General features: G+C 41.0%; 1 protein-coding gene across 2 annotated transcripts in view; it reads right to left on the bottom strand.

The window, feature by feature from the left end:
- The window catches only part of LOC126199023 (peptidyl-prolyl cis-trans isomerase D), a 39,787-nt gene extending 23,683 nt beyond the window's left edge, over positions 1-16,104 (bottom strand). Inside the window, exons 1-2 of one of the 2 annotated variants that reach the window (XM_049935719.1) lie at positions 15,736-16,104; positions 15,384-15,628 (exon numbers count right to left, since the gene is read on the bottom strand). In XM_049935719.1, the coding sequence (XP_049791676.1) occupies positions 15,384-15,628; positions 15,736-15,790 (300 nt within the window). In that variant the 5' untranslated portion in view covers positions 15,791-16,104. Of the gene's footprint in view, positions 1-10,341; positions 10,458-15,383; positions 15,629-15,735 lie in introns of those variants that run through there. The other variant, XM_049935720.1, reaches the window with a different exon arrangement.
- Between the last annotated feature and the right edge of the window lie 6,238 nt (positions 16,105-22,342).

Below are 22,342 nucleotides of genomic sequence, written 5' to 3'. Positions count from 1 at the left end.
GATGTATATAAGACTGACTTTCACTACTGAACTTTGATTGTGGTCATTTCTTTCTTGACTATGTATTTGCATGTTTCATTGACAATTCTCAGCCTTATATTATTGACTTGTACGGATCAATTGCATAGACTTGGTAAGAACGAACCTGGCCTCAAATGGTTATTAAAAACCGTAGAGTACAGGAGACTACTCACGAAAAAGCAGAAGCGTTATCAACAGGCATACACAAAAACAGAAAGACAGCTTGTTGGCTTTTGGAGTAATCCATTTGTGAGATAGAGTACAAATACACACACACACACACACACACACACACACACACACACACACGTGCACTTGGCTAAGCATCTAAATGGTGCCAACTGGACACACAATGCCGATGCTGCGGTTCAGCAGATGGACTAGGTTGAGTTGGGGGTTGTGTCAGGTGAGTTGGGTAGAGCCAGAGACTGGTCAGAGCAGGAGAGGAGGTTGGGGGTCAGTCACGTTTGGCTCAGAGGGAGACAGCTGATTTGCTAGCAACAGAGGAAGGGGAAACTGTTGGGAGGAGGTTGTGGGGATGGTGAGTTACCAGAGATTGAGGCCTGGACGATTACAGGAGCATAGCATTTGTCGTAAGGGTAATTTCCATCTGTGTAGTTCAGAGGAGCCGGGTCACAAAGCAGCCACTGAAATTGAGCATGTTATGCTCAGCTGCAGGTTGTGCCATTAGGTGCTCAACTTTGTTCTTAGCGAATGCTTTGCAGTGGCCATTCATTCTGGTGGACTACTGGTTGCTAGTCATACCAACATAAAGAACTATGCAGTGTTTGCAGCAGAGTTGGTATATGAAATGATGGGTGGAGTTAAGCCCGTGGCAGGGCTGGAGTAAGAAGTGCTGTGTGAATGGATAGGACATGTCTTGCACCATGGTCTTCCTCAGGGACCTGAGACCTGTGGCATAGGGATGGACTAGGATGTTGTGTATGTTTGATGCGTGACGGAACACCACTTTAGGAGGGAAGGATCTTGGGAAGGGTGTCCTTTATTTCAGGACATGATGATAGATAATCAAAGCCCTGATGAAGGATATAGTTCACTTGTTCCAATCCAGGGTGATATCGGCTGACAATGAGGGGCTCCTTTGTAGCTGATCCTTGGAGGTGGGAGGAGGATTGGGCAAGTGACTTCTTGTCACTGTAGAAGTGGTTCTAGGATGCCTACTCCCTCTGCGAGATACTGTTACTGTGTAATCCTTCTACATACAAAACATTCCTGAAACTGAAACCCTTGCACTCCAATAATTGGGAGAGCATTCCAGGTATTTCTTCTACAAACTGTCCGGCCTATTGATCACATATTGCCACCTTGGGTCACCACTATCCATCAACAACTATCCTGCTCACAGTGATACCCACTGTCATCTCCTCGTAGCACCCAGACCACGCATATCTGACTTTTTAAACTTACTTCATCATCCGAAACTTCCTCCCAACATCCCACAAAATCCAGAACCCCAAAACATTTGTAAAACTGTTGTTAACCTCTCAACCAAACAGCTCGGCTCCACAGAAGTTTCAGTCCTATCCAAAAGCCACACACCCAAGTTTAGACATGTTGGACTTGTCAAATTCCTACTCTCCTCCTCTGGAGGAAAAACTTGTTTGCCACCAATCTCTCAAACCAAAGGTAACATAATCCCAACATTGAACCTTGCCTCTCCCTGTTCATACCACCAACCAACCATGACCCTCCCATCTCACCACTCTATGGAAACCTTCCAGGAATTAATTACATCTGATTTGGCCTCATTCTCCTTGGTCAGATAACTTGCTAAGCACACTAGCCTTTCAGCAGAAGAAAGGACAGCCATGCACAGCCTCAAAACAAATCCCGACTTAAATCATCCTCCCAGTACACAAAGGCTCCACCATTGTGATGGACTGCAGTGACTTCTGGCAGAAGGCTTCTGCCAACTGTCCAATTCCTCCATCTACAAGCTCTGCCATAGTGATCCCACCCCTGAAGACCAACATAACCTCCATTTATTGCTCAAAGGCTCTTCCCAGCACCTTTTCCCCCAAATCCATCTCCCTCCTCATCCCAATTACATCCCCCACACCCACTGTCTACAAGCTGCCCAAAATCCACCAACTTATCAATCCTGGACACTCCATTGTAGCTGTCTATTCTGTTCCCCATGAAAGGCTTTCTGTTGTTGTTGACCAATGCCTCCACTAATCAAAGATGCTAACCACTTCCTTCACCGACTGTTCACCACCCCCACCTCTTTAGCTCCAGAATACCTACTTGTCACTGTTGACACCACCTCCCTCTACACCAATATCCCTTGTGCACACGGCTTCACTGCTGTCGAATACTACCATTACCAACATTCTTCAGACTCCAAACCCACTACCTCATTCCTTGTTCACCTTACCAACTATATCCTCACACATACCGGATTTTACGGACTATAAGATGGTACAGACTACAAGACACACCTTAATTTTTAAGTATTTTACCATTTTTATTGTTAGATTGCAAAGCCAAATTAAAAAAGTCCTTAGTTTATACAACCGAACTGACCTTTGAAAGTCCTGAAAATTGTCATCTGCACTTTCTTCTTCATCTCCTTCTTCGTCATCATCGTTGTCCTCTGCATACATAAGATAGTCTTCATTACCATCGAGAGCGTTACTTATCTCAAATTTCTTGAGAGACTTAACAATAATGTATCCTCTTACTCTAGACCATGACTGTTTTATCCACTGACAAATTTGTTTGATTGTAGGTCATTTATAGCTCCCTTTGGCTTGAATTCATGTTCAGTTTCATCCACCATCCATTTGTTCCACTTCTCCCCACAACTAATGTTCATCGCATCGATGCACTGCTACAGACAGTTGAACCCAATGTTGGTAGATAGTGATAGGCTTCCCATGGCGTCAAATATATGTTTCCTTTGAAGGGAAGGTATTCAAACAAATCTGCAGCACAGCCATGGGCATTTGCATGGCAGCCTCCTACACCAATCTCTTTATGGGCCATCAAGAGGCAACCTTTCTAGCTTCCAAAAACATCCAAACCCTTGCTGGTTCAGGTTCATTGATATAATATCCTCATGAGCTGGGCTCGAGGGCAAGACATCCTACCCTCATTCCTTCACAACCTCAACACCTCTCCCATTCACTTCACCTGGTCCTCCTCAACCCAACGTGCCACCTTTCTGGACAAAAACCTCCACCTCTCTGATGGCTCCATCCACACCTCTGTCCACATTACATCCATAACCACCAGCAGTACCGGCATACTGATAGTTGCCATTCCCTCCACACACCAAAATTCCATACAGCCTGGCCACCCGTGGATGACATATCTGCAGTGACAAGAAACTCCCTTGCCCAGTACCCTGAAATAACACAAAGGTCTTCACAGACAGGCACTTCCAGCCAAACATAGTCTGCAAACAGATTCCCCATGCCATATCTCCCGCTCCCCCCCCCCCCTCCCCCCCAAATCCCCCAAGAATCAGCTACAAAGGAGCAGACCCCCTTGTGACTTAATATCACCCTGGACTGGGACAGCTGAACCAGATCCTTTGTCAGGGCTGTAATTATCTATCATAATGCCCTGATAATACCCAAAATTGTTTCCATCTGTCCTAAAGTGGTGTTCCATCACCCACCAAACCTCCACAACATCACAGTCTGTCCCCATGCAAGTCCCAATCTCAACCCCTTGTCATAGGGCATCATACCCTTGTGGAAGTCCCCAAATCAATAATCTTCTCTACTCCTTTCGAAGCGGGCAATTTCACTGTCCTAACCCGACCATTACTGCTTGAGAACTATTCGCAAATGTTTTGCTGTACAAAATGAGTCATGTTAGATGTGCTACACCTTTCATTTTGTGAAAAGTTCAATAATTTCTAATAAATACCAGTACACAAAGGAACACACAGTTTTGCTGTTTTATTAATACCCTTTAAGTCCTGACCCATTGAGATACTGAAGCAATCTCTTTTTTTTTTTTTTTTTTTTTTTTTTTTTTTTTAATTATAATGGAATGGTATATGTTTGCAATCTATGGATGCAACGTAAACACTGTCAAGAAGTCTCTCATGCATGCACCATTGTCATATGCGGTATGAAGACCAGGGCTACCACGATATATGTATTACAAGGTCATCTCTGTAAACTGAACTGTATGCTAACTTCTAATGCATCAGAAAGGGATTAGGAAAACTATTTCCAATATGTGTGTTTCCCCAATTTTAGATGAACAGTTTTAATGGAAATAACAATTTTCATGCCTCCTGCTGCTGTCCATCAACCAACCACCTGCCTTCTTAGGTGTACCACCACTACAGTCGTGCCTGAAAGAGAAATACCACCCATCTATATTCAAAAATAAAATATTAAATCATACATTGTTAAAAACCTTCTCTAAACTATCTTGGTACAAATAAGAATTTGGGCATGTTCCATAAAATTCTTGTTATTAGCCAACTGTACTGAGGGCATTAGACACCCATTTATTATTTTTATTTATGTATATTTCATTCGATCAGGTATCAATAAGAGACAACATTCTTTGTAGCTGGTGCAGCATTTTTGCTATTAATATAATCACTATTATTGAACACCAATATGAAGCTGACATACACTGCAAATGACTTATGAATAAATGTCAGGAAATACAAATACTGGAGATATTGATTTTAACAAAAAATATTAAAAACAATGAAACATTGGTACTGTACTCTATGTTTTGACTTTTAAGCCCATGTCTTCAGGTAGTAATGGATATAATTTACAGTAGCTGTATCACTTCGATGTTATTTCTTTTCTGTAGTTTTGTTTTATAAGGTCATGATAGGCCTGACCTAAAAACCACTGTTTTTAAAATTTTGAAAAGTATTACCAGAACGTAAACAGGGAAGAGGCTGGATGGGTGAGGAAAATGACAAAGGTTGAGGCCAGGAGAGTTATGGGAATGTCGGGTATATGGCACAGGCTGTGAAGCAGTCATTGAAAAGAAGGATGTCATGTTGGGCAGCATGCTCAGCAACAGGGTAGTCCACTTGTTTCTTGGCCACAGTTTGTCAGTGGCCAGTCATAAGGACAGACAGCTTGTTGGTTGTCAAGACCTCATAGAATGCAGTGCAGTGGTTGCAGCTTAGCTTGTAGATTACATGACTGATATCACAGGTAGCCAGCCCTGCTTTTGATGGGATAGACTATGTTTGTGATCAGACTGGAGTAGGTGGTGGTGGGAGGATGTATGGGACAGGTCTTGCATCTAGGTCTATTACAGGGATATAAGCCATGACGTAAGATGTTGGGAGCAGGGACTGTGAAGGGATGGATGCGTATATTGTGTAGGTTCAGTAGACGGCGGGATACCACTGTGGGAAAAATAGTGGGCAGGCCGTTTCTCATTTCAGGGCACAACAAGAGTTAGTCGAAACCCTGGTGGAGAATATAATCCAGTTGCTCCAGTCCTGGGTGGTACTGAAATATGAAAAAATGTTCCTCTGTGACCGGACGGTGAGACTTTGGGAGATTGTGGGCGACCGGAAAGATAAGGCACAGGAGATTTGTTTTTGTAGAATGTTGGGAGGATAGTTACGGTCTGTGAAAGCCTCAGTGAGATCCTCAGTATAGTTCAAGAGGAACTGCTCGTCACTGCAGATGCGACAACCACGGGTGGCTAGGCTGTATGCAAGGGACATTTTGGTACGGAAAGGGTGGCAGCTGGCGAAGCAGAGGAATTGCATGTGGTTTGTAGGTTTGATACGCACAGAGGTACTGATGTAGCCATCCTTCAGGTGGAGGTCAACATCTAGGAAGATGGTTTGTTGGTTAGAGTAGGACCAGATTAAGCAAATGGGGCAGAAGCTGTTGAGGTTCTGAATGAATGTGGATAGGGAGTCCTCCCCCTCGATCCAGATTGCAAAGATGTCATCAATGAATCTGAACCAGGTGAGGGTTCAGAATTCTGGGTGTTTAGAAAGGATTCCTCTAGATGGTCCATGAGTAGGTTGGCATAGGATTGTTCCACGTGGGTGCCAATAGCTGTACCTCGGGTTGGTTTATAGGTAATGCCTGAAATGGAGAAGTAATTGTGGGTGACAATATAGTTGGTCATGGTGACTAGGAAGGAGGTTGTTAGTTTGGAATCCATCAGACGCTGGGAAAGGTAGTGTTCAACAGCGGTAAGGCCATGGGAATTAGGGATGTTAAAGTAAAGGGAGGTGGCATGGGCACCATGCGATAAAGGGACAGGAACTGTGGAGAGTCGGTGGAGGAAATGGTTGGTATCTTTTATATAGGAGGGTAGGTTCCGAGTAATAGGCTGAAGGTGTTAGTCTACAAGAGCAGAGATGCTCTCAGTGGGGGCACAGCAACTGGACGCAATGGGGCATCTTGGGTGGTTGGGTTTATGGACTTTAGGAAGCATGTAAAAGGTAGGAGTGTGGGGAAAGGATTTGGGGAGAGACTGGAGACCCTGCTGGATTTCTGGAATGGGGTCACACTGTGGCAAGGTTTGTAGCTGGATGTATCTGACAGCAGGTGGAGTCCTTCTGCCAGGTAATCTTTGCAGTTCAAAACAACAGTGGTAGAGCCTTTGTCCGCAAGTAGGATCATAAGGTTGGGCTTAGTTTTTAGATGGTGGACTGTGGTTCTTTCTGCAGATGTAAGGTTAGTTTGCACATTGAGGGATTTGGGGAATGATGGTGAGGCAAGGTTCGAGGTTAAGAAATTCTGGAAAGTTAACAGGGGATGATTTGGGGGCAGTGGGGGGTTGATCACGGTTAGATGGAGGAGTGAACTGAGTCAGGCAGGGTTCAACATTGGTCTTTGGTTGAGCCTGATTGGTAGAGTTGGTGGCAAAAAAGTGTTTCCACTGTAGGAGCAGGAGAAGGAGAGAAGGTCTTTCACAAGTCCTGCATGATTGAATTTGGGAGTGGGGCCAAAGGAGAGGCCTTGGGAAAGGACTGATATTTCTGCGGAGCTAAGGCTTCTGGAGGAAAGGTTTGTGACTGTGTTTTGGGTCTGTTTAGGTTCTGGATTCTGTGTGGTGGTGGGAGAAAGTTTTGAAGGGCAAGGTAAATGTAGTAGGTCTGCAAAGCAGGGTTTGTCAGCTATGAGGGGACGTGGGGGAGGTTTGGAGGCCGTTGTAGAGGTGGTGGACAGTGGCACTCCAAAGTGGGAGTAGGAAGTAAGGAAGGAGGCTGGAGAGGTTTTTTTTTTTTTTTTTTTTTTTTTTTTTTTTTTTTTTTTTTTGAGGTGGCGTTGTGCATGTTGCTCTAGTTCCTGAAGGGCAAGAGTCATGTGTGTTATGGGTTCCAGAAATTTGAGATTGTATAGCAGGAGAATTTTACAGATGGAGAGGAGGTATTGCAAGGAGGGTGGGCTTAGTTGATATGGTTTTGCAGGACTACGTTGGTCACAACTAAGGATTGGTGGAATATGAACAGATTGAGGTCACTGTGGAAGGAGGGGTGGCAGCCGGAGTTGGGTAAATTGCAGCCAGAGATGGGTAAATTGCAGCCGGAGATGGGTAAATTGATGGCAGGGCGATTTGGGGGAATTCCATAAGCCAAGCAACAATGCAGAAACAGTATGTGGACTGGGTTCTGTTTTCATTTTTTATTATTTATATATTTTCTTTGATCTCATTGTGACTTCACATCAATTTTAGTGAGTATTTGCCTTTCACTATCGCTGACTCCCTCAGATTTCATCTTGTTTCCCCTTCCCCGTTTTCATCCATTTCTTCCATCTCGTGATTTTTCCCAAGTTTCTGGGTGTATTTTTTCGGGCGTAATTTTTCACATTTTTTCCATCATCATGGATTCTTCCTCCTTCCATCTGTGTCAGTACAGAAAAATTTCCTTATCCTCAGCCAGAACCCATTTCCATATACTGTTCCTGCATTTTTGCCCTCATTCCACCAACATACTCAATCTTTTTACTTCTCTCCTTCTTCACTAATCACCATATCACTCTCCCCTACCCCTATCCTGCTATCCCCCTTCTCCCTGCCCCAGCCTCCACTTTACCCCACCCAGTTGCACCTCCCATCATGCACTGCTGCTGTTGCTCGCAGTGTTGTTTCAGCTGCCAGAGGCTGCAGCCGTGTGCGTGTGTGTTACATTCCATCCTGGATTTTCCATTGTTTGAAAAGTATTACCCATAGAGATCCAAGCAAGACAAATTTTAAATGGTGTTAAGAAACTTCGAGGACTATGTATATTTAGTATGTTGACACAAAATTTCTTATTATTATTTAACTTCAAATTCATAATGTTCAGTAAATAATTAGTAATATATTCTTCACGATTAGCTCTGTTTCTCTTGCAATGCTGGCATAGTTTCTTAGGTCCATGTTTGAAGACATTTGTCAAAATCATGATGATGAGGATGATGATGAAGTAGTAGTAGGCAAATAAAATTTAGTAAGCATCTTCATAACTGAAGCAGTTCTTTCAAAACATGTTAGATAGAGAATAGAAAAGGTGGAAGTCCGGTAGTGCAATAATATCTAGAGTATGTGGAATCACATCTCAACTAAGTTCCTGATAACTTCTGTTGTAATGATGCTATGAAAACATGCATGTTCCAACAGCACTTGATTTGATATTCTTATTCGGTGAGTTTTCTTTAATTGTGGCTTCAAGCTGTTCTACTTATTGGAAATATACGCCAGCAGGTGTGGTTGCATTCACAGAAAGTAATACATACAGAGTGTAACAAATTGACACTGACAAACTTCAGGGAGTTGTAGAGATGTCTTGAGTAATAAGTTGGTTGTAAATGTCATCCACCAATGCCAGATGTGTTGATGTTTCATACACAGTTATGCTGCTAGGCCACCACTTTAGAAGAAGATGTAAGTTTGTTCATTGACGGACATTGGTTGCGACTGAACACAACATTGCTGCAGAGACCGCTTAGCACAGTGACAGCTGAGGCGTTCACATTCAAACTTGCATTTGCTGCCAAGGGTGTGCCCTAACAATAGGTATTGCCCCATAATTTCAATGCTCTTAAGTCTTATTATTATTATCACTGTTATTTTGTGGATGGGTATATATACTTTTCACTGTTAAGGTTCACTCATTCTTTCCCTTTTCTACATCAACACAGTGAAACAATTTTTCATCGGCAGTAACACTCTTGGGTATGGATGACTGACGTTGATTGTGAGCTTCTTACCTGCTCTTATCAGGACCAACATATTTTGAATATTTCTCAGTTATTCAGCTGGGTGGCTTTGTCAAGTAACTGCAATATTTCAACAAGCCAACTTCTTGCATCTTCAGATGTTCCGAACGACTGATTGCCTTTCACTGGGTGCTAGCTTTATAACCACTACTTTCCTCCACCTCCAACTCTAGAACCGGCTATTTACAGGCATGGACCTGGTACATTGGTGGGGAAAGTATGTTGTCAGTTCATAATTTGATATCATCAGATTGCTGTTATGCTTTGACCATGCACAAGGCTGGGTCCCATGCCTTCCTTGAATGAAAATGGACTGTTGCAAAAACTTGGTGCTGCCATAACTCACAAAATGTCTGAGAGAGATGCAGTGCTCTGCCACAGCAGCATTTGTCCATTGTTGATTGTCTGTGTGGCTTTTACCCTCATATGCTCTGTGTGTCTCTCCTGTACCATCCACAGTGTGAGGCCTACATACATTTTTTCACAATGGCAAGTGATGCGATAGACTCTCAGTTTATTGAGTTCTAGGCCATCCTTGTTTGATCCCAACAAGGCTTCTGCCTTGGCTGGTGGGTGGAACATGCACCTGATGTTATGTACCTACAGTATTCTTCTGAGTTTTGCTGATGAGTTACCGATGTATGGTGTAATCACCATCGCAAGAAGTTCCCCTTGAACCTCAGCAGGCTGTGGCCTCTGCTTCTTTGATATTACTGCGCAATGTATCTGGCGCTGCTGTAACTGTTCATATGGAACATGGTCTACAGGTGCCACAATTCAGATGCTACACTGTCTTGGTCTGAGATTATGCTTGCTCTGTGAACTAGTGTACCTAGGGCACCTCCTCGTTGTTAAGGTACATGGCAGTTAGAGGCACGCAGGTACAAATCTGTATGTGTCGGACAATTGATGAGCACATCCACAAATGGAAGTCGATTATCTTCTTCTACCCGCAATGTGAATTTGATGTTTTTGTGCAGCAAATTATTGTTGCAGGAAGTGTTAAAGGTGATGACGAGCTTTTGGCCAAGTTACGAAGGTATCAATTACATATCGAAAAAAGCACATGGACTCAGACTGCTGACTTCAGTGTTTATTCTTCAAATGCCTCCATAAACATACTTACCACCATTTGTGATAGTGGGCAGCCCATCACCATTCCATTAGTTCTTCATAGTGGACCACCACTTGTGATGGTGGGCAACCCATCACCACTCCATCTGTTTCTTCATTACAATTTCTGTTGAATAAAAAGTATGTGCTGGTGTTATGAAGTTTACGAAGCCTCTTCGAGGTACCCTTGTAAAGAGACACACAACACCAAAGCTCACCATCAGGTCGCCTTGGCCCAGTCAGAAGTTCTGTTGTGCTGCCATTTCCCCACCAAGAGTCTGAGCATCAGTATCAGGTGCTTTGCTAATTCACATTTGTGCGCTGATGTTGCTAACAACTGGGCACAATGTCATTCCTTCCTTGTGGACTTTAGCTAGTCTGTAAAGTCTAGGCAGCATGTCTTTTTGTCATACATGTGAGAACATATCAACAAAAATTGGTAGAATATTCCGGAAACATAATGTCATGTGTATGTCCCACCCACCAGCCAAGATGAAAGCCTTGTTGGGATCATCAAAGATGACCTAGGACTCCAGAAACCAGGAGCCTCCAGCAACCCTTGACTGTATGAGAAAATGTATGTAGGCTACCCAGACTGTACAGGAGAGATGCACAGAGTATAAATGCCACACAAACAACAAACAGTCAACAAAGTTGCACTGCATCTCTAACAGACACATCATAAATTACAACAGCACTAATACCTTCAGGGATTGTATTTTAAAAGAGGCTATATAAATCCAACTACAGAAGGAACTAGTAAATAATGACTAGTTTTCAATTAAACAAGACCTGAGACTCATTGTTGACCATAGTCAGATCACAGTAGCAATCTGCATGGAAATCTGCCCGTCACGTCCACTGAAGAGGACAAGGCCGCACTGTCGCCGTGCCAGCAGAGATCCACATCTAGCAGTGGCAGTAGCAGGACTGAAGACATCGGTGACACCCTTCCCCCACCACTGCACCAGGTACACTGGCTAGATGCCGCAGGTGAGTGGGGTGGGGGGTAGGAGGGGCGGGAGTTGATATAGTGGTGGCACCCAGCGAAAGACAATTGTCAATAGCAAGACCTGAAGGTGATAAGAAGTCAGCTTGCATAAATATCGCACCTCCTGTACGATGCCACCCAGATGATACGCTAGAAATATTAAAAAATCTTCCTAAGATGGGAAAATCTAAAACCAGGAACATTGTTTATGTACAAAAATATTGTTGCAATAATACATAATTTACAAACAAAAATAAAGGTAACAGATAAAATACCACATACAGATGTATAAATTATATTAAATTGGTAATTTGGTAACCAAAATTGCAACTGCACAACAAGATACATCTCCACAATCAGAGAATGTAAAGCTAAGAAGAAAAATAAGTTTCTTGATGTCTGACTTACATCTCTCAACTCCAAGCCTAAGCCTATGTAGTGTTTTTAATGTTGTCAAAGCTTTTTCATTGTATGGCAGGAGACAGCCAGGGTCAAATCTGAACTGTAAACATAAGCATCTGGTATTCCAATTTGCTAATCTCTGAGATGGCAGCGGATATGAACGCCCAATGTGGACCCCGAATCATGTGGGAGAAGCTCTGCTAGACCCCTGCCATACATGGGGTGCTTCTCCTGGACTTGAGCCTTGAGTGAGGAGGCTTATATCCATGTAGCTGGGTGTCCCTTGACATTTCTGCCTTAGCTCTCCCAAATCTAGCTGCCACATCTCACATAACATCTGTGCGTGCAATGCTTACAAGAACTACGCAGCCACAAATTGCTGATCTTAAAGCTGTGTCTATGAAACTCTATGTTACGCTACAAAACTGACTGCATAACAGAGCTCTGGAGCAGTCTCCTGCCTCTCACCACCACATAATTCTCCTTTCTGCTTATATACGCTTCCTCTGTTCTTCTGCTTGCTCCTGCTCCTCCGTTTTGTTTGTTCTACATTTCCAAGAGGCAGATGTAAGCTGATTTTGTTTTTCTGAAACTTATGAAGGCTGATAACATAGTTGTGCTAAATAATGTCAGTGAGTCCACAATTTTCCATTAACTTGACTTCACTGATCTCTTTGCAATTTTCTTGCAAATTCTGAACAAATTGTTCTCAGTGCAAACAATGCCATCTGATTTGTTCTCAATATGGATGCTAACCATAATGAACTCATTCCTTTAGCAGAATCTTCCTCTTCACAATTTGATGACAAATGAAACCAAGGCATCGACAGAAATATAATTGCACGAGCAAACTTGTAATCAGTTACAATTTACAACATAATGAGAAATTCAAAAGCTCCTGTAAATTGTAAAGCTAAATGGATTAATTCAGATCGCAGCTAAGAGAGGTGTAATACGACAATGGTCAGTGTAGGCCAACTGGCAACTGTGACATCCGAGCGCACCTCACAGTCTGAGTCGAAGCTTCAACTTACAATAGGTTTCCCTTTCTCACTCCCTTCCAAATCCGCAGTCTCTCCCATGGTGCTGTGTGACTTGCATCTCCAAGAGAATGGATGCAACAAAGAGTTTGTGTTATCCTCTATCTTACAGTAATTGCTGAGGAAAAATTGGAAAGCCCTTGACAAATTCATGTTTTGAACCATCTGCTCAAGAGGCATGCTCTGATACTGCTACTCATAGCACACTGCTCATTGAAAAGCAGAGGTGCAGCTTCAAATCCCAGCACATTTTTAAAATCACATATAATGAATGCAAGGGTTACATCATAAGGAAAGACAATTACTCAAATAATGGAAAATTCTGGACAGAATAACAACAATGTTATGAAAAGGATAGACTGCTACTCATCATATAGAGGAGACGTTGAGTTGCAGATAGGCACAACAAAAAGACTGCTATACATTTGATTTTCAGCCACAAGGCCTTTTTCCAAAGTAGAGACATTCACAAGCACAACTTGGACACACATGACCACTACATCAGCAGCCATAAACAATAGTCACGTGTGTTTGACTTGCACTTGTGTAAATGATTTCTGCTTTTGAAGAAGTCCTTGTGGTCAAAAGCTCAAATGTATAGCTGTCTTTTTGTTGTGCCTCTTTGGAACTCAACATCCCCTCTCTATGTTGAACGTCTAAGAATTCATTTTCAGTGTTGACTTGTTTAGTATGGCATGATCCATCGCCTCATATAAAAAAGAATATGGACATTCTGCTGCAGTGTATCATAGGCTACAACAGATTTTCTGAGGTTCCACAACCCATGCCAGTTGGCTTGCAGTGAATACAATTTCCTACAAACACATTGTACTTGGTGGTTCTTACAAGTCAGAATTCTGTCTACAGTTACTACTCAACATTTTGGTGTTATATGGTGATCCAAAAGAAGGCTCCTTCATGCCACTTGTAATTTCCTTGTCATCTTCTTGATCTTTAGGTGGAATGTGTTGATTTGTAATTTTAAAGGAGTTGGGGCTTCAGCTGAATTTTTCTCTCCACATTCTGAAATGTGCTAGGACATTTAAGAAGGCAATATGAAGTTTCTGTTGCCAGCTACAAAAAGATGGTTACTTGTGCATGTATTTAGAAGGACTGAGAACAAATCAATATACTGACACATACCATTAAAATCTGGTTCCTCCGACAACTACACAATCTTTCAAGAACAAAAAATATCGAACACTGAGGAGGCACTTTACTATATCAGTCAGGTGGGAATTACTTGTGTGTTTTTTATTTTATTATTTTTTTTATTTTAGATTAAATAAGAAGATAAAGCAACATACTAGCGTCAGTTGATGGAAACAGCATCTGTGGAATTCAGTTTTCAAAGCCATCTTCAATATGTAGTGTCAGATAAAGTAAGCTATTTGGTACGAACACTGGTACTCCAAAACTGATGCCACCCATTGAAACCTGGGGTTTTGAACTTGTGGTAGCTATTAGCAGTCTTTTTTTTTTTAATTATATTACAAGTTTTAATGCAACAGTCTTCCTGATAGTCTTGCAAACCAAAGAGGTCACACAATTGAATTTCCCTTCAGTAATACTGTAAAAATGCTGATTTTGATGATCTGAAACCCAAGTGCTTGGCTTGATTGTTAATGTTGCTCATGAAAAAATGTGAACTATTTACTATCCTAATGCTTTAGTGCAAGATGCCATGAAGCAGCATCTTTAAGATAATGTCACTGGTAGTTGATGAGGGAACAGAACAAATGATTGTGGCTGTTACAAACTTATAAATAATACACTGCAATGCAATATTATCTTGTGAATGAAGATTTTGGCAATAAGATTGATCTTTGAGCAACAAAGTTTCAGTATCCTAAAAATAACTTTTTGTTGAAGTTGAAAGAGTGTGGATTTGATAATGGGTCTCAATAGCACAGTACTATCTGGCATTTGAGATCACATAACAATTTTAGAACTCTTAAACAACAGTTAAGAAATTGTGAAATGGGTCAGGTTCCCCATCATCTGTCTGAAGAGAGGAAACCAGATCATAAACAAATCACACAAAGAGCTGTTAATGTGCCATGACACAGAAAGGAAGCAATTTTTGAATAAGAACGCTGGTGGATTTAAACAGTAATGTGTGACTCAAATAAAAAACTTTAGAGTTTCAATTCAAGCTGGATTTTGTTTTGGGCTTATTTCACCTCACAATGATTTGTATAGCTTATACGGAAAATGCCAAGATACACAATAGTTCGGAACCCACATTACATTGTAGATTCCCGTTCCTTTATGGCTAGCAGGGGAAATTACTTCAAATGTTGGGCAAAACAAGGGAATAGGCCGATTTCCTCCAATCACACCAAGCCAAGTATAGCACTGCATTGTTCAAACAAACCTTCCATCTGGACATATTCATATTTTTTTGGGAGGGTAAAAGCTTATATCTAGGATATATAGCAACATGTAATGTATTTTATTATAGCTATAAAAACCAACTAAGACATATATCTTAAATCGTTCTACATCCATTGATGAGGTTGTTGACTGTATGATAATATGTACTAATTTTGACAATGGCATATGTGAACTTAAAAAAGTGGTATAACTATCTTCAGGATACAAGAGTGCAATTACAGTTACCTTCCTTTCAAATGTTTCATCCTCAAAGACGTAGCCATATATGCTTTCTCCTCCAGTGCCATCAAAATTTGTGGTGTCACCTCCCTGTATCATGAATAAGCTAATGGCCTTGTGGAATACTGTATTCTTGTAGCACAAGGGTTTGCCTGTGCTGCCAATTCCTCTCTCTCCCGTACATAACGCCCTAAAATTTTCAGCAGTCTTCGGAGCAGTTTTCTTGAAGAGCTCTAGAACTACTCGTCCCACTATAATTGAACAAAAAAAAAAAAAATAAAAATAAAAATGCTACTAAAAGGTCTTGACATATGATACTATCATGTGTGCAATATTATTTTTAAAACAAATTACAGACCTTTTTCGTCTCCGACTGTTATATCTAGATAAACGAAGTAATTTTTCTCATCCATTTAATTACAAGGTGAAGCTTTCATTATGTACATAGTACGAACCACTCAGTGACAGCTGAAGCGGCAAATGTAAATATTTTGTACGAAATATACTTTCAAGGGTGATTGATAGCTCCACACAAAAACATAATTCCTGGTTCCATAGTCATGTTATGTAGCATGCTACAAAGCTATTCTTCCATATTTCTACCATCGCAAATACTGTCATTCGCAACAGTACAAATAAAAACCTTCTCATCAAGCGAGTTTCGAATTTTGTAAACAAAAAACACACACTTTCTCAGATTCAAATTCCAACAGTGTGTTCAGTCTTCAAAGAAACACCACTTTGCACTTATGGAAACTATATACAAAGTAAATCTCTGGAAGTGAAAGGTAAACAACAAGAAAGTTCTTGGCAACAATAGCAGCAACAATCCAATGACACACGAGCAATTTATCTGCTACTAGCAGAGAAACCCGGCGTTGTCCAGGTATTTATCCATAGCTGTGCGTCCATGCACATAATCTTACCAAAAGGAAGTTTAGCAAATGATACGCACAACTATGTACAATGAATACATTGTGAATAAAACAACACACTATGGTAACAGGTTTCAGATCATCTCAGTTACTTCTAAACTCAAATTATTTTTAGAGCAGATGACTTTTCAGCGAGAACCGATTCAACAAGCAGCAGGTAGTTAAACAAAGTAATACTTCAACGGTAACGAGCAGCTTAGAGGACGTAGGAGGGGAGTTTTTTTTTTTTTTTAAAAAAAAAAAAAGAGGTTGGGGAAGAGGGAGCGGGCATAGGGGGATGATGGTGTTTTTTTCCAAGTATCATGATGTTTCTAGTCTTCAGTGTGGCTTACGAATTAGGTTTTATAGCAGTTACCATAGTGTACTGTTTTATTCAGTTTAATGTATTCATAGTATTTATATTATAATCCTGTACATCATATCCTGTACATTTCAAATAAGCATTGAACCCCAGTTTATATCGTCGCTATTGGCCATCGAATTTGGCGCCTCCACGCATGCGCACTTCCTGCCTAAAACGGGCATAAATGGGGAGCCCTGGTCCTGCCTTAGCAGTGTGTTCATCGCACCTGAAGATGTCGGCCAGTTGCGCTGACGAAATATTGTGGAGTTTTCACTATGACATCCGACGTCTCGCCCGAGAACCATATATACAACATGTCCGTCGGGAAACCCTCAAGCAACACACCTGACAATATGATTTTCATCCTAGATGTCTTTTGCACTTTAGCCTCCTCCCTCCCTGTATCTTTCCTTAATTGTAATTTTGGTATTTACTTTAATAACTAATTGCATAGTTGAGGCTGCCACTCGCTAAGTCCACTGCTGATAAGATTGTACCTTATCTAAAAGAGTTGCATGCCTACTGACACAAGATTGTGCACATTCATAATGTGGTTTGAAATGTATGTCCTTTGTGTCTTGAGAGTGGCCTATGCTTGATAGAGTTAAATCCCAGCCACTATGTTTTGTCATTTTATTTTATGGTGCACAGTATTTCCAAAAGTAATTTTATGTATAATTGTGGAAAATATTTATTCTAATGCAGAGCTCTCATCATTCTGGAAGGCACATGGGATCAACACAAGTATGCATCTATCCTTGGGAACCATGTCTACCCCTAAATGTAGTTTGTTTTCCCTTGATAGGATGACATCTACCTGCAGGTTGATGCAATGTGTCCCACAGCTCACGGTGATTGTGCAGGGTTTGAAGACCACTAAGATGAGTTTGCCATACTCCCTAGACCACCAAACTTCACAAATTAAAATCCAATCGACAGTCTTTCAGACCACCTCGATCAGACTGTTCTGGCCCTGGATCCTCAACCAAGAATCCTAGCACAGCTGGCTACACCACTGCAATCGGCATTGCTCCATGTCCCTATTGGTACCCGCTAGAACCTCTTATCCTGCATGTCTCGGAATGGTCCGTGCCGCAAAACATGGCCTGAGGCATTTGACACATGGTCATATTAATGTGACTGGAGAGTGTATTTTGCAGTGCTCTTATAGTCACGAGAAAAGTCTGAACCTGTCAGTGATTTTGACACCAAATTTGACCTGCAAGACTTAATGGAGTCGATATAGGCTGGAAATGAGTGACCTAACATTATTAATCACATAGCAGAAGAAATGAAAAACGCAAGTGATTAAAACAGTTATCAAGATAAGATAAAAATATCATTAACTATTGATAGGAGCACAACAATTAGCCAATTATCATCTTTAATAATTTCATTACAAATCAAACTCCCTGACGTGAGAGCGACCACAAATATTTTCCTTGGTATAGTTGAGCTAAATAATGTTACTGATGAAGAAGGTATTTGTAGCACATTATTAAATATTGTATGGAATCAATGAGACTTTCTAATGAGTCCCTGAAAGAAAATCTTATTTCAGTTGCAACAGATGAATCAGCAGTGCTGGTGGGAAGACGAAAGAAATTGTTACATTAATGAAACTGCATTTCCTACAGGTTTCGGCTTGATTGTGCTAATTACACACTTAATTGTCAGTTGGCGATGTAATAAAAAGAGACTTCCCATGACCTGTGAATTACTATAGATCTTTCTTAGATAATGTATATTCAATGTACCACCATTCACTGAAGAACACCCGAGAGTTAAATTCTGAAAATAGTAAGAAACTTGGGTACGAGATACTTAGCATCGAACTTAATAGTTTCGTCAGCATTGTGGAAAAACTCTAAAGCTTTGGTTGCTCACTTCACAGCTGTGGAAGGCGATAAAAGTAACAAGTCAACTGACATATGAGTATTTAAGTACAAGAGTTTATTGAAGTGCATCATTAAAATTGATTTCATTCCTGACTTAGCAGTAACGTGTGATAACCTTCAAGAATTATTAGAACTAAATCTTGAACGATAGTCACGATATGTCACACCATATTCTGCCCAACTGAAGATCAGAAATCAGCTGTTGGTGTTCGAAGAATGGAAACTGAACAATGGTCCCCAATACTGTGACGCTCTCGAAGTAGTAGAAGAGCTGAACTTTAGAGGAATTACACTGGAAAGGAGAGTAAAAAGCAGACATTTTAAGCCCAGCATATTTTATGATTATCTAAAACAGCAGATGGGGTAACACCTTCTGCAGACTGAGGATATGTTACCTCTGAATTATAGAAGTGTTGGACTCAGTGGCTTGGTCTGAAAATCCTGGAATAACATATGGTGAGGCAAGTATAAAAACCTTACTTTGAGAATTTCGGGATTATTTGATGGAGAGGAAAATTCCAGGATTCCTCCTTCTTATTTTCAATGCAGCGGACTGTGTTCTCATATCTACTAGTGAATATCAACGTGGGCTTTTGCAAATGAATCTCCTTATCACACCCACAAGTGTTTTATTCCATCTTTCTACAATCACCAGCCTGATGTTCACTACAGTCGTTAGTCCTCCACCACAGTTGTTTCAGCCTACGTGTTATGAACACTTTCGGTTTATGAAAGGGAGACATCTTGCTACTGATACCAAGAGTAAAGTAAGAAGGCATGAAGACTACAGAACTGATGTCATTTTGTAAGATGATATAACGGTAGATAATGTTAATCAGAAAATAGTTTTATAGTTAAATACATAACCAGCTATATTAAAAACTTCAGTAACTGTCATTGCACTATACCAATATGGTAGTAGCTTCTAACTTTTTTTAAAAAAAAAAAAAAGAACACTGCTGACATACGATTTTACCCACTACGCTGCATCCCAACGTATGCAGTATCTCTCGAGTTATTTAATTATTGCAGCATAGGTGATTGCATCAAAAGCCTTAGACAAATCCAGAAATACATAATTTCTTTTGTCTAATGCATCTAGAACAGAATCTGTTACACTTGAGATGTTGTTGTTGTGGTCTTCAGTCCTGAGACTGGTTTGATGCAGCTCTCCATGCTACTCTATCCTGTGCAAGCTTCTTTATCTCCCAGTACCTACTGCAACCTACATCCTTCTGAATATGCTTAGTGTATTGATCTCTTGGTCTCCCTCTACGATTTTTACCCTCCACGCTGCCCTCCAATGCTAAATTTGTTATCCCTTGATGCCTCAAAACATGTCCTACCAACCGATCCCTTCTTCTAGTCAAGTTGTGCCACAAAATTCTCTTCTCCCCAATCCTATTCAATACCTCGTCTTTAGTTACGTGATCTACCCACCTTATCTTCAGCATTCTTCTGGAGCACCACATTTCGAAAGCTTCTATTCTCTTCTTGTCCAAACTAGTTATCGTCCATGTTTCACTCCCATACATGGCTACACTCCATACAAATACTTTCAGAAACGACTTCCTGACACTTAAATCTATACTCGATGTTAACAAATTTCTCTTTTTCAGAAACGATTTCCTTGCCGTTGCCAGTCTACATTTTATATCCTCTCTACTTCGACCATCATCAGTTATTTTACTCCCTAAATAGCAAAACTCCTTTACTACTTTAAGTGTCTCATTTCCTAATCTAATCCCCTCAGCATCACCCGATTTAATTTGACTACATTCCATTATCCTAGTTTTCCTTTTGTTGATGTTCATCTTATATCCTCCTTTCAAGACACTGTCCATTCCGTTCAACTGCTCTTCCACGTCCTTTGCTGTCTCTGACAGAATTACAATGTCATCGGCGAACCTCAAAGTTTTTACTTCTTCTCCATGAATTTTAATACCTACTCCGAATTTTTCTTTTGTTTCCTTTACTGCTTGCTCAATATACAGATTGAATAACATCGGGGAGAGGCTACAACCCTGTCTCACTCCTTTCCCAACCAGTGCTTCCCTTTCATGCCCCTCGACTCTTATAACTGCCATCTGGTTTCTGTACAAATTGGAAATAGCCTTTCGCTCCCTGTATTTTACCCCTGCCACCTTCAGAATTTGAAAGAGAGTATTCCAGTTAACGTTGTCAAAAGCTTTCTCTAAGTCTACAAATGCTAGAAACGTAGGTTTGCCTTTTCTTAATCTTTCTTCTAAGATAAGTCGTAAGGTTAGTAATGCCTCACGTGTTCCAACATTTCTATGGAATCCAAATTGATCTTCCCCGAGGTCCGCTTCTACCAGTTTTTCCATTCGTCTGTAAAGAATTCGCGTTAGTATTTTGCAGCTGTGACTTATTAAACTGATAGTTCGGTAATTTTCACATCTGTCAACACCTGCTTTCTTTGGTATTGGAATTATTATATTCTTCTTGAAGTCTGTGGGTATTTCGCCTGTCTCATACATCTTGCTCACCAGATGGTAGAGTTTTGTCATGACTGGCTCTCCCAAGGCCATCAGTAGTTCTAATGGAATGTTGTCTACTCCCGGGGCCTTGTTTCGACTCAGGTCTTTCAGTGCTCTGTCAAACTCTTCACGCAGTATCTTATCTCCCATTTCATCTTCATCTACATCCTCTTCCATTTCCATAATACTGTCCTCAAGTACATCGCCCTTGTATAAACCGTCTATATACTCCTTCCACCTTTCAGCCTTCCCTTCTTTGCTTAGAACTGGGTTGCCATCTGAGCTCTTGATATTCATAAGAGTAGTTCTCTTCTCTCCAAAGGTCTCTTTCATTTTCCTGTAGGCAGTATCTATCTTACCCCTAGTGAGACAAGACTCTACATCCTTACATTTGTCCTCTAGCCATCCCTGCTTAGCCATTTTGCACTTTCTGTGGATCTCATTTTTGAGACGTTTGTATTCCCTTTTGCCTGCTTCATTTACTGCATTTTTATATTTTCTCCTTTCATCAATTAAATTCAATATTTCTTCTGTTACCCAACGATTTCTATTAGCCCTCGTCTTTTTACCTACTTGATCCTCTGCTGCCTTCACTACTTCACCCCTCAGAGCTACCCATTCTTCTTCTACTGTATTTCTGTCCCCCATTCCTGCCAATTGTTCCCTTATGCTCTCCCTGAAACTCTCTACAACCTCTGGTTCTTTCAGTTTATCCAGGTCCCATCTCCTTAAATTCCCACCTTTTTGCAGTTTCTTCAGTTTCAATCTGCAGTTCATAACCAATAGATTGTGGTCAGAATCCACATCTGCCCCTGGAAATGTCTTACAATTTAAAACCTGGTTCCTAAATCTCTGTCTTACCATTATATAATCTATCTGATACCTATTAGTATCTCCAGGATTCTTCCAGGTATACAACCTTCTTTTATGATTCTTGAACCAAGTGTTAGCTATGATTAAGTTATGCTCTGTGCAAAATTCTACAAGGCGGCTTCCTCTTTCATTTCTTCCCCCCAATCCATATTCACCTACTATGTTCCCTTCTCTCCCTTTTCCTACTGACGAATTCCAGTCACCCATGACTATTAAATTTTCGTCTCCCTTCACTACCTGAATAATTTCTTTTATCTCGTCATACATTTCATCAATTTCTTCATCATCTGCAGAGCTAGTTGGCATATAAACTTGTACTACTGTAGTAGGCATGGGCTTTGTGTCTATCTTGGCCAAAATAATGCGTTCACTATGCTGTTTGTAGTAGCTAACCCGCACTCTTATTTTTTACTCATTA

Source organism: Schistocerca nitens, chromosome 8 (genome assembly GCF_023898315.1).
Source record: "Schistocerca nitens isolate TAMUIC-IGC-003100 chromosome 8, iqSchNite1.1, whole genome shotgun sequence".
NCBI lineage: Eukaryota > Metazoa > Arthropoda > Insecta > Orthoptera > Acrididae > Schistocerca > Schistocerca nitens.
This window is presented reverse-complemented; position numbering and strand designations above follow the sequence as displayed.